Genomic DNA, 13,917 nt, shown 5'->3' on the forward strand with positions numbered 1-13,917 from the left:
TCGAGAACCTGTGAAAATAAGGCATGTAACATCAGTGTAGTCGGCTGAGAGATGGTACTGTTTGATAGGACCAGCTGGGGAACCAGCAGGAAAAGATTGCTTTGCTTCTCTAATTACCACCAACCCATAAATAAGATCTTCAAGAGGCTAAAAGGGAAAAGCAGAAGGTGATGGGACATGTCGTAAAACTTAAGTGTTTGGGGTTCTGTGGCTGTTTTTTAGTGCCATTTGGAGTATCATCTTGTGAGAGGACAAACTGTTACTACAATAAACATATTAAATATATGCATGGAAACATCTTCATTTTAAAAGGGTGACAATGATAAGCAAACGAGAAGGTCTACATTTGAGTGGCTTTTGCCCTTTATGGCTTTAACCAAGTTTTCTTAAAGCAAATTGATCCTAGAAAGGAACTTAAAGAATAGAAATGGAGATAGCATGGCAGATGGGTTAGTGGGAGGGTTTTCAAAGTATGTGAGAATGGTATAACAGAATCAGAAATGGAAGTGGGGAAAGATGTTATAAAGAAAACTATTGAATAGAAACAGCTTAATTTTTTAAAATACCTCTGTTCATACAGAAATGTCCACCTAAATAAATTTCCAAAATATTGTCAATTATGGTTGCCAAGTAAGGTCTTGGTTCTCTACTAATCAGGAACTCAAGACCCAAAGTTACGTAGCTATCTGTGTGATAAGTTTTAAAGTTTTCCTAATACTTAGGATGTCAGTTTGCCTGGAAAATCCCATGGACAGAGGAGCCTGGTAGGCTGCAGTCCATGGGGTTGCTAAGAGTCGGACACATCTAAGCGACTTCATTTTCACTTTTCACTTTCATGCATTGGAGAAGGAAATGGCAACCCACTCCAGTGTTCTTGCCTGGAGGATCCCAGGGACGGGGGAGCCTGGTGAGCTGCCGTCTGTGGGGTCGCACAGAGTCAGACACGACTGAAACGACTTAGCAGCAGCAGCACGTTGTCAATTATATTGGTCCTCAGTTTTATTAGGAAGTTGTAGTACAGTTTTTGTGAAACTGGTTTGGAAATTACTTGTAACTCAGTTTCTGAAAAGTACCAACTCATTTAATTGCATTTAGATTCATTTCCTTTGAAAAGCTTCTGAAGAAACGAATTAGTGCTCAGAGCTGTTAACACTTGTAAATGCAATTAAAATTTATAAAGTCAATTGGAAAACTCACTGGGATCTCTGATAATAACAGTGGTTGTTTCTCTTATATTAATTCAAACTGATGAGGTGAAAAAAACAAAATCACTTCAGGAATTTATAAAATGACACATATATTGTTGATACAAATTGAGAGGGCTAAATTTTTAGTGAGCTAAAGAAGATATAGATACAGATCTGGATGAATGAGCTACAGTTTACATAAAACAGCCTTGTATATTCACAGTATGTATATTTATAATAAAAATAAGTAATTGAGTACAAGTTCCTGATTTTATTTGGCAGATTGAATGATGCCACTGGAATGCATCTCTATATATCAGTGCCACTCATCAGTTCTTGGGATTAATGTCATATTAAACCAAATGTAGGAGTAACTTCACTGGAAGATGTCTTTAATTAACTTCTGTGTGTGTGTGTGTTCGCTCAGTCATATCCAACTCTTTGTAACCCCATGGACTATAACACACAAGGCTTCTCTGTCCATGGGATTTCCCAGGCAAGAATACTGGAGCGGGTTGCCATTTCCTCCTCCTGGGGATCTTCCCAACCCAGGAATTGAACTTGGGTCTCCCACATTGGCAGGCGAATTCTTTACCACTGTGCCACCTGGGAAGCCCAGTTAACTTCTGAGAGCCTGCAAAACTGCACAGCCTAGTTACCTTGCAGATGGGCAAAACTTCATTGCAGTAGACCTCAAATAATAATTGGTGATAAGTTTTAGGTTTGCTTTTTAAATACAATTTTAATTTTCCTTTATTCATGTAATGACTTTTTCTTGAGTACTTGCTATGTGCTAGGCACTATGATAATAAGGATGTACATAATACAGATGGTGCTCTTTCTCACAGAATTTACATCTAGCAGGAGATAAAGGCCAGTGAACAAGCAATTTTAAAATCTGGTGCCATTAGCTAAGATGTAACTGGTTAGAAAAGGCTTCTTAGAGGAAGGAAGAACTAGAGAGGGGATGGTGATGAAGACCCAAATAACGTAGTGGGAGTGGTAATGGAGTGAAGGAATATTAAATATGCTAGATTTTAGGGTGAAGAAGTCTAGCAAGGTGGACAGTAAAACATCTGGGATGGGGAGCAAGGAGGAACTGTCAAAGAGGACACCCAGATTTCTTCCTTGAGCAGTTGGGTGTGCCAGACTCAGGAGGGGGATTGGGTGTGGGTGCAAGAATGGAGGAAGAGGCAGGGTGAATGTAAGGAGCAGTTGGGACCTCTAGGGGCATGGCAGCCTGCCCCAGTGTCCTTGCCTGGAGCATTCCATGGACAGAGGAGCCTGGCAGGCTCCAGTCCAGGAGATCACAGAGTTGGACATGACTGAGCGAATAAGCACATGAGACATCTAAGTAGAAATACTCCCACGTTCAGAACTCTTCCTGTCATGACATTTTTTTGTCTTTTATAGGGGATTTTTCACTTGAGTGTCTGAATCTGAAATTCACATTTACATATTTTCATAGTAAATTGAATATTGTTGTTCTCTGACTTGCTTTTCATCTCAGCTGATTACCAGTACGCATATAATTATGTGTTTACTGGGCTCCAAACATTCATTTGGGTGGGGATTTAAGTAAAACTTAAAATATTATTTCTGGAGAACAAAAAGTTCTATTACATAAATTACTAAGAAGAAAGATTGGATTAAAAAAATCATTAACTTTAAAAGCCCACATTATTCTTCAAATAAACATTTATTATATTGACTTATTAAAGCTCTGGGGCACATTGGGAAATTTGTTGTTTCATTTTTTTGTCTTTTTTTTTAATACAACTTCTGAACATTCCAAATAAATTTTTAAAACCAAAAAAAAAACTAGCAGCAAAGAATAATGACTTTCTTTTGGCTTCCCAGGTGGCACCAGTGGTAAAGAACCCACCTGCCAATGCAAGAGACATAAGAGACATGGGTTCAATCTCTGGGTTGGGAAGATCCCCAGGAGGAGAGCATGGCAACCCACTCTTGTATTCTTGCCCGAAGAATCCCATGGACAGAGTAGCCTGACAGGCTATGGTCCTTGGGGTCACAAAGAGGCAGACACAACTGAAGCAACTTAGCGTGAACGCACATAGCCTAGTTTAGAATCCTTTTTATACACAGAAGGATTTCCTTTCATATATAGTAAGGGAGGGAGAAGGCAATGGCACCCGACTCCAGTACTCTTGCCTGGAAAATCCCATGGACGGAGGAGGAGAAATAGAACTTACAAGGTTTGGATTCAGCTAACCCATGGCTACATAGATTAGTGCTGTGGCAGTGGACTGAGAATGAGCCCATTTATGGTTTCAGGGATTGGCCAGCTATCTGTTGGCAGTGAGCCCTAAGAGAGTAAGAAAGCTCTTTAAAGAATTTCCCAAAGCTAGTAAAATAAGCGAGCTTCAGGTTCTCTCTGCCTAGCAATCAGTATTAGAATCAAACAGCAGAATGGAAGTATTTATTTTATCTGTAATTGATACTAACTACCTTTTTGTCTTACTTATATTAAAACATACATAATATTATAAAATACTTTTAATGGTTTCTTTCTAATCAAGATTTGTGCACTTCCTTTTTATGTTAAGGTTTCGAAGGCATACACAGTGTTGTCAAATAGAGCTTTGAAGTTTTGTGCTTGAATATTTTAATTTTGCAGGAAATTTGACCTAACTAGACAATAACTGGTAAAAAGTATATACACACACAATTGCAGCACAGGCACCAAAGGGGTAAATAAAATGTGTATGCAGTTGTTTTAAGTTTGGTTTTTACACTCGGTGGAAGAAACAAGACTGAGATAGTTGAGTTTACCTGGTGAGGCACGTCTACTTAATTAGACTGTTAGTATTTAAGAGGGGTACCCCCATAGCTTACTTGTGAGGGAACTGACAGCCCAGTTAGTACTGGTTTTGGCAGGACCCACCATTGGCTGTGATGTTTTAGATGTGATGTTTTAGAACAAGTTAGAATTTGTGAGTATTTTGCACCTGATTTAATACTGTTAAAATACAAATACATCACTATCTTAGTATTAGCCAGGGTTTGCAAGTCAGTGAATAAAATTATTACAACTTCAGCTTTTAAAACAAGGGATGAATACGGAATGTAATGTTTTCTGATGAGTCAGTTAAAACTTCTTTTTTAAACTAACACCTGAGTGGCTCTCAGCTTCCTGTTTTCAAAGCTAAGCAGTTTAGACTGGTTAATTCTTGCAGGCGTTAATTTTCCATTCCACATCCCATGTTCACCTTCAATATGAAAGCACTGCTGTTTTATTTTAAATGGTTTGAACTTACAAAAATGTATCAATGTATTCTATATTTCAAAGTATGTTGTATATTTGAAAATGTATTCTCTCTTTTAAAAAACAATAGAGATAGCATACTTGAGCTCTACTAAAAAGCTGGAAATGTAAATGTGTAAGATTTTCCATGATTTGTGGTACGTAATGAACATTTGTGAGTTGAAGAATTATATTGGCTATTGTATCTTGGTAGATTAAATTTGTTGCTCTGAGAATAAGAATTGTGTGTAGTGCATTTCTTCTAGAGATAAAATTATCTTGATAAAGTTTTAGTAAGTATTAAACATGTAAAAACATTTTAGATGTTTTTATTTTCTTACTTGAAAAAGTCGAGACAGTTCATTGACTTTTTGAGGCTTTTATTAATGTATATTTTTCTGATTCTGGTTTATCTTTCCCCAGTAAAAATATAAGTTAATTTTAAATCATGATTTACTATGTTTTTTTGTTAGGGAAAAAACTGTGAAGCATTTCTCTTATTAAACCTATAACAAAAATTTTTACAAATGTGTAACTTCAGGAGAGCTAGTGAAGAAAGCTTTATAATGTACAGGTCAAGATTCTGTAAGTATAGATTGCTGGTTCAGTGGTATTTTTTAATATTATGCAATAACATGCCTCTGGACTGAGGTTGAAATTGAATCATTAAGTCCTTAAGAAAGGCTTTGCTATTCATAAGAATTTAATATTTCTGCTATTCAGAATTTATTGAATATATAGTTAAACTGAAGCATAAATTATTAGGCTATATCATTATTGTAATATATACATGTATATTATTAATATTAATATTCTTTAGCATTTTTCCACTAATTTGCAAATTAATCAGTGACTCGGTATTTTACTAAGATTTGTATTTTTTAATGCAGCTTATAAAAAACAAAATTGTATCAAGTCTTACTTCTTTTTTTTTCTTTAGGAATACCAAAATCTGATCTCCTGCACACCAAATCGTTAAGGGGCCATAAAGACTGCTTTGAAAAATATCATTTGATTGCAAACCAGGATTGTCCTCGATCTAAGCTTTCAAAAAGTACTTATGAAGAAGTTAAAACTATTTTGAGTAAGAAGATAAATTGGATTGTACAATATGCACAAAATAAGGATCTGGATTCAGACTCCGAATGTTCTAAAAACCCCCAGCATCACCTGTTTAACTTCAGGCATAAGCCAGATAAAAAGTTACTCCCACAGTTTGACTCTCAAGTACCAAAGTATTCTGCAAAGTGGATAGAAGGAAATGCAGGTGGCCTCTCAAACTGTACACAACGAATGTTGGAACAGAAGGAGAACACAAACTTTGGGCTTGCTGTGTTACAAGATTCGGGTACCACTTTATGCCATAATAGTGTACTGTGGCCTCATAGTCACAACCGGGAACAGAAAAAGGAAAAGACAATCTCTGGTCCAGAGGCTCATGTCCAGACCCAGCATCCACATTACAGCAGAGAGGAATGTAAGTATAGGGAAAAGGGGTAAAGATTGGAGTTCTGTTGGTTCTTTTTTATTTTTTTAATGTTTTATATATGTGATGTGTCAAGAATTTTGCTGTGGAAGTACAGGTTTGGTTAATTTAGCATTTAAATGACAGGTTCACCCTAGCAAAAATGCCATCATGTCTTTGGAATATTCCTTAGTATGTCCTAAAACCACTGGAATTCTACAGTCCCATCATTTGTTTTGCCATTTCAAATGATTAACAGAACGGAATCAACAGATTGGGAATTAGAAAGTTCAGGGTTCATATAGTTTAGAAGCAGAGCCTCCACCATTGACAAACACACACTGTTATGTTGCTAATCCCTACAAGACTAATTGGGGCTGGTATTTCAAAAGCAGAAATCTGACATTTTACCAAAGGCTAAAGGTAACGTGGGCACCTGGAAAAAGTGACTCATTCAGTCTGCATCTATTTCTTCAAAAACACACAGGAGCGGAGTTAATTTTAATTACCTTAGAATCAAGTGATCTTAGGGCTAGAAGGGCCCTTGGGTATATTTTTATATAACTCCTTGATTCTACATCTGAGTTATCTCCAGTTGACGGTGCTCCCCTGGTGGCTCAGTGGTGAAGAGTCGCCTGCCAATTCAGGAGACGAAGTCAGTTCCTGGGATGGGAAGATCCCCTAGAGTAGGAAATGGCAACCTACTCCAGTATTCTTGGCTGGAGAATTCCATGGACAGAAGAACCTGGTGGGTTGCAGTCTATCGGGTCACAAAAGAGTCAGACACAACTTAGTGACTTAACAACATATAGCTAGATAAATTGGTTTTCATAGTACGTTAGTCTTTTTCAAGCTACACATCATGAAGCGTGTGGCGCTTTAGCAAAGTCAACTCAATGGGTAGTAACTAGCCCTTTTTAAAAACTGAAACAGCATGAGAAATATCAGAACCCACTGGACCTAATGCTAAGAATTTTCAGTGAACCTTTTATTTCAGGTGGAAATAGACCAGTTGTAAAATAGACTGGTTGTGAATTGTGGGCAGAATTTGAAAACCCAGCACTTTAGGAGTTAATGAATGAATCCTAGGGTCCTGTTAAATGTCATGTTCAGAAATAAGTGCAGATACTTTTTTTAAATAGGATGTTGTGTTGATGGTGTAGATAACTTATTTTCCCAGGTTGTCATGGTAGTAATGAATGTATTTTCATGTTTCAGTGAATTCGATGACTCTTGGTGAGGTAAAGCAACTGAATGCAGAGCTCCAACAGCAAATACAGGGTAAAGACTCATGTCAGTACTTTTTACATGTGCCAGTTTTGATACAGAAAATCCCTTATTAGCATTATTTGCATTTAAATTTAGAAATGATCCTCTTAGAGTTTCCAGAGCAAAAAGAATTTTTCTTAGTCTTCTCTGTGACCTGCTGGTGAAGTAGATTCTTCTTTTTCTGGTGAAAACAGAGACTACAACTTAAATCTCTTACTAACATGTTTTTACTACCTACTGTTGTACAAGGCACTGCACAGGTGTGCTCCTTAGCAGATTTTTAAGGCAGGTGGTATTGGCCCCCCTTTTTTTTTTGTTATTATTAACTCTTCCAAACACAAACGTAGTCAGAATAATGTAGTGAAACCCTCTTTCCCAATTTCAGCTAGCTAATTTTCCTTCTTCTCTACTTGTACCCATTTTCCTTCCCCTACCCCCACCTCCAGCATGGATTATTTTGGAACAAATTCCAGACAATATTTTATTTTGTTGTCCATAAATGTAATAGTTTAGAATTTTCTCTAAAAGATAACATTCTTTTTTAGGCAATCACAACCTCATCTTTTTAAAAAAAGAACAGTAGTTTGTTAACATCATTCAAGTATGATGCTAATACAGTTAACAGTGTTCAAATTCCCCATTGTCTTTTTTTCTTTTTCCCCTACAATTAATTCCCATTTAGGTGAGGAAACTGCACTTCAGAAACCTTAAGTTGCTTACAGTTGCTTCAGTTGCTTACAGAGATCTTGCATTCAGTAAGCAACAGATTAAGGATTCTAATTCCTGTCCTTTTAACTCCAAAGGTAGTGGTCTTTCTTGACCACACAGCCTCTCAGGATAATAACATAATAATAGCAACTTACATTTATCAAGTACTTATCCTGTGACAAGTACTTTACAAGTATGATCTTATTTAATCCTCACAGTAACCCTATGAGGTGCTTACTTTCATTACTGAGGTTATTCCATAAGAGGAAATTAAAACATAGTTTAAGTTACTTGCCTGAGACACGTAAGAGTCAGAACAAAAATTCAAAAATTCAGGTAGTCTGATTCCAGAGCCTCTTAGAGGAGGTTCCAGACCTGGGTACTAACAGGCACTTTACTGTCCATAAATCATATTAGAAATTCATTGAACCTGTATATTCCATGTGAGGAAAGGATCTCAGAGATGATTGTAACTGTCATCTCTGCTGTGCATCCGGGTCACTGCTTAGGACTCGCAAGTTTCATTTGATGGAGAACACCATATTCCAGTTGGCTATGCAACGTGTACAACTTCCTAGGATGATCAAAACTCAGCTGTTTCCTTGGTTTCAAACTACTTTCATTACAAACACTTGCCCAATGTGTTCATTTCAGCTTAAGTACTTGAAATATAAATCATAGATTAGCTTTCTGTGTATTAAAAATAGAATTACTTTTAAATTTTTACAGAAGTTTTTGAAGAGTTAGCCCACCAAGTGCAAGAGAAAGATTCTTTAGCCTCAGAGCTCCATGTCCGCCACGTTGCCATCGAACAGCTTCTCAAGAACTATTCCAAGTTACCATGTCTGCAGATGGGCCGAACGGGATTGAAGTCACACCTGCCCATAAGCAACTGAACTCAACTTACACTTACTTCCTATGCTCTGCCATTTTTTGGTCTGCTGGGCATGTTCACTTTGAAGAAGTTGAAGAAAGTTATGGTCAATTATTTTATGGTCATTAAATTTGCAAAGATTAAGGCAATATTCAACATCTTTGCCAAATAAAGCAGACCATTACACTCTAGTCTGCTAGGGTTAATCATTTTGATTCATTTGGGGAATCTGTTTTCCCGTAATTACTAAACAGCCCTCCCTAATTTATACCACATGTGACTACTTAAATATACTGTTAAAGTGATTTTATTAAACATGTTTTAATGTAATTCACCTGTCAAAACAACAGAAGGTTAACAGTTCTTATATTAGTCTAAATTACTGAAGATAACATATAAGAGGGAAATGGAATTCATAATATCACCTCTTATTTATTGAGCAATATTTTAATATGAAAATTTTATATATAAAAATGCTATTTTAGGTACCTTTTCATTCTCTTTATAAATGTGTATTTGAATGGCTCTATATATTATAGTTACACTTCGTGTGTGAATATGTTACCCATATTTCACATCACTGCATTTTATTCTCTTAATAATGTTTTTACAGCTGTTATCTTGTTTTCCAAAGATAAATGTATTTTGGAATAGAAATCTATCTAGTTGAACTGTTTTGACTTCTAGAGGAGTTAATAACTTTTTAAAGCAAGTATACAGGAAAATAAAAGACATTATTTTTTTCTAATAAAAGCAATTATGAGTTCAGGAAGAAAATACTAATCTAGTTTTTGTATGTCAGCTCATCTCTATAGAAGTAAAAGCCTATTCTAGTCAGTATTACTTTCAATAATGACTTTGATGTGTTAGAATTTAGACAAGAATTTTAAGTCAAGCCTCACTTCCAAGTCAAATGTAGTATCTATCTTCGAATTTAATATGCCATGAAACTGTTGTCCTGTCTTTGAAAAAAATTAAAATCATTTTGTGTGCTCGATAAAAGTTCAAGAATTCAACTGTCCAAATTCTGTTAACATCATTGATAGTCGTGCCCAAAGAAAGCATTTTCTAAATTTTAGAATATAAAGGAAAAGAGAAGATTGCTTGTGACAGAAAAGTAAAACTCTTAATTCAAAAAAATAAGCTCCTTTTTAAGAAGATATTCTTGTTAGTTGTTTCTCATGTTTCCAAGAGTTTTGAACAAACAGGTTGTCTCAAACAGAGAAGTTTTCAAACCATATAGTATAGTAAATGCTATAACCAACGCAGATTTATAATGGGCTCTAAATTCTGTTTTCTGCTGGTACTTAGAATGTATTTATGAGACAGGATCCTTTGCATGAAAGCATCAAGAGAAAAGCCCATTAGCTTGGCAGTTTCATACACAAAGATATGAATAACTTCTGCCTTAAATTTGGCAGCCTGCCCTGGCTTGGGTCAGTCAGATTTTAGTCTTGAACACAAAGAGTATTTGACCAAGCAAAGAAACGCCTCCATCTAGTAGAAAACAAGTTTTTGTCATGCTAAAATGTAAAATGTGTTAAATTTGCCTGAGGATACTAAATGATATGTTACTGATTTTTGTCTTGTTTTCTTTGAAGTATGACATAACTGCTTTTTGGAGGGAGCTTTTGAAAGACACTTTGCATTTTTCTCGATTCTTTGAGTCATCCAAAATGAATTTAAAATCCAAGGAGTGGGGAATGAATTCATTGCCTTAGTTTTGATAAGCTTTAAATTGAATGTGTGCAATATCAAAAATCCCTATAAATTGTAAGTTGAATAGAGATCTTTCCTGATGCCAGTAAGTATCTCAGTGCTTCCTTGTTATGGACAGATGTTCAAATTTGACTTCACTCTCCTTTTTTGGCATAATTCACTAAGGATGTTACCAGCCAGTGTGCTGCTTGCACACATTTGTGCTTCTATTTAGATCACTTAGGGACAGTCGTAAAAACTGGGGATGCGTTGCCTTTGATAGAAGCAATAGCTTGTTTCCAGAACAGCAGGCACATGGTACAGTCCTGAATACAACAGTGTTATCCAAACAAAGTGTTTGCTTATTTCTGGCAAATATGTAGCTTTACTACTGAGTTTGGCACAATTAGATGGGATCATACAGGTACCAAGGTCTTATTTGGAGACTCTGATTTACTCCAGTTAGATATTTATACATAAGCTCTTCAAAGGCACGGTGCTCTTAAAAAATACCTGTGGTGCTGGTACTCACACTAGTACTTGATTTGGATGGATATTCTAGTTTAAAAAATTTTTAGACTAAAGTATTTTGCAGAGCAGTTTATCCAAATATTTGGTAAACTTATTTTATATTCCTATGTTAGTTTTCTCAAATATGCAGTTATTCTATATGCTGAAGTAAGGATAAGGGATAGAGTTGAGTTCTACCTTCAGAGAATATGAAATACTGCAAATATTGGTTACCACACTTGACCATTTTTCGGCAGAGTTGTTAGTACTTTTTGAGGATGTTGAGAAGAAAATCTCACCTATACTTTTAGTTTCAAAAATGGCAAAAAAGAGATTGTCAGCCAGCCATTACTGACATTTTAATGGCTTATATGATTAAGGAGAGTGAAATAAGACTAATATTTTTTCACTTTAGAGTTCATAATTAGGCAAGTTGAATTAAGTTTAAAAAATTAGTTTGAAGTTGAAAGTGATTTTTGACAACACAAGATTGTTCTCTTTAAAGATTTTAAATGCTGTCAGCCTTTTAATTAAGCTAAAAATGTGTTTACTTTGCGATTATTACCCTTTGATCCTAGTATTTAGTGTCCAAATTAGTCTTTTGAAAGGCATGCTCTTTTCAAACCAGACCAGTGATAGATGATGCATGCCGGCAGCCAGATGTGTTCCAGTCCATTATGTAGCTTCTTACAGTGTTGGGAGCAAAGAAATGTTTTTAGTTTTTCAAATTATATCTTCATTTCACCACAGAGTGCCCACTTTTATATACATTTGAGGATTACTTTTAAATAAATTTCATGTTGGGAAGTGATTTCAGAAATATAGTCAAAATATATTGTTGGCATCTTGAGATTTCTCGGGTTTTTTATTTTACCATTTACCACTGAAAAGGGTTTAGAGCTCATTCTTCTTTGTTTATATATTTTTTTACCTTGGTGTTTATGCTGTTGCTTTCAGTCAGTTTTTGCTGTGTGTGTGTTTTTTTAATGAATTTTTGGGGATAGATGTGTATGTGTTAATGTTTACAAATCTTGGCTTTATTTTGTTTTAGAAGAAATCTGCTAGTGTTATTAATGTTGTAAAATGTAATACAAAATGTATATGCTCAAAATTTCAGTAGGAACTCTTAAAGAATAAATTATTTGTGTAGCTCAGTAAGCAGTTCAGGCTAGTGACCATAAAATTAGGTTATGTGACATAAAAACTTTCGAATGGTACAGTGTAAAGGTCTTGTAGTGTTATTTTTATGCCGAAGTAAGATGTTTGAGTACTTTTAAAGTACTTAATAAAAAAAAGTTTAGTGCTCAAGTATCTTTTGTTCAGATGTGGCTGTAAAACAAAGATAATTGATTTCAGTGTTCAGTTGCGTTTTTAAGTTTAGGTTGGTGGAAATAATTATTTGAGGAAATTTGTGGTGGAATGGGTTAGACTTCATTGGCCAAATAATAAGGTAATGAAGCCCTGGCACAAGTAAATGTATCTTGGAGAAGAGCTGTAATACTGTGCTTGGAATAACAAAGTTCTGTCCAGCGTCTCGGTATTTTTATCCACTTCATCCTTTCATAACTGACCTTATTAATAATGTAGCCTACCCTATTAAGCAACTTCATCACCTTGCTATGAACCATATCATAGCAAGTCTCTAAAACTGAGATCTTTAACACCTAGTTTGTAACATACACTTCTCATACTCTTTTTCAGTTTAAAAGAATTCAGATTACTAATGCATTTTAGTGATGTTGAATTAGTCCACAATTTTAACCTTACCAAATTAAAACATTGAAAAATCATGTGAGTATTGCCCTCCACCCTCCCTTCACAAAGTGTTGCTTGGAGCTTCTTTCAACTGCACCCAAAAAAAGAATTTTAGTAAATGTGTTTCTTTTTTCAAACATATAGAATGTTTATTTCCATCCTACTGCCTCTAAAGAGGCATTTTAGATGTTGAATTAGTCCACAATTTTAACCTTAGCAAATTAAAACATTGAAAAATCATGTGAGTATTGCCCTCCACCCTCCCTTCACAAAGTGTTACTTGGAGCTTCCTTCAACTGCACCCAAAAAAAGAATTTTAGTAAATGTGTTTCTTTTTTCAAACATATAGAATGTTTATTTCCATCCTACTGCCTCCAAAAGAGGCATTTTAGAAAGTGTTCAGTAGTGACTTCTGTTAAATGCTATTTTATACTTTTATAATTTGTGTGTGTGTGTTAACCTTGCTTTAAATTTGAGCAGAAATTCATACAAAATTGCCTAAGACGTCTGAGAAAAGAAAATGAAGCTGCCGTGATGAAAACCAAGTTGGTTTCAAAAAAGTTTATTTAGACATTACTTGGCTGTTATACTTTCCTTTTAAAACTGCAATAATTTATATATTTCTATTGCTCTGCTTTGGAACTGTAATTACATATGCTTGTCTACTATTTTTAATTTTACAAAAATAAAATAAATATTTTATTATCTGTTAGCTTTAGTGGCTATTTTTAAGTGTCCGTATATTTTCTCTAAATTATTGACCAAGTGAGAAGTTTCATTTTCAGGTTTAGGAAGTCTACACTTAAGAATGGTTATCTAACAGTTTCTTAATTCTTTGTGAGAATCTTTCTTTGATAATATTCCCGCTGCCCCAAGAGTTCAGAAGCAGAAAATAAGATTCTTGTGGCTGTCTAGATGCCTGTGCAACTTTTTAAGGTTTTAAGTGTGTTAAGTTTTAATAAGCGCATACAACTGTATAACCATCCCCTCTTACGATGCCTTTCATATCTCTTCCTTCTCCATTTCCTTTCCAGGGTTCTGATCTCTGTCACCATACTTTGCCTTAGAACTTTACATAAATGTTATTCTACAGGATGTACTTGTTTGCCTCTGGCTTTTTTTTCCCACTCAACTGGCTGCTTTAAAACTCATCTGTATTAGTGCAAGGATCAGTAGTTCATTCCCT

The 13,917-nt window shown here is 35.3% G+C and overlaps 1 protein-coding gene across 3 annotated transcripts in view; it reads left to right on the forward strand.

The window, feature by feature from the left end:
- Positions 1-13,443, forward strand: part of C1H21orf91 (chromosome 1 C21orf91 homolog) — a 33,619-nt gene extending 20,176 nt beyond the window's left edge. For 2 of the 3 annotated variants that reach the window (XM_027545787.1, XM_027545698.1), the window contains exons 3-5: positions 5,393-5,929; positions 7,136-7,198; positions 8,624-13,443. In XM_027545787.1, coding sequence (XP_027401588.1) covers positions 5,393-5,929; positions 7,136-7,198; positions 8,624-8,790 — 767 coding nt within the window. In that variant the 3' untranslated portion in view covers positions 8,791-13,443. The remainder of the gene's footprint in view (positions 1-5,392; positions 5,930-7,135; positions 7,199-8,623) is intronic. The other variant, XM_027545873.1, reaches the window with a different exon arrangement.
- Positions 13,444-13,917: the final 474 nt, after the last annotated feature.

Source organism: Bos indicus x Bos taurus, chromosome 1 (genome assembly GCF_003369695.1).
Source record: "Bos indicus x Bos taurus breed Angus x Brahman F1 hybrid chromosome 1, Bos_hybrid_MaternalHap_v2.0, whole genome shotgun sequence".
NCBI lineage: Eukaryota > Metazoa > Chordata > Mammalia > Artiodactyla > Bovidae > Bos > Bos indicus x Bos taurus.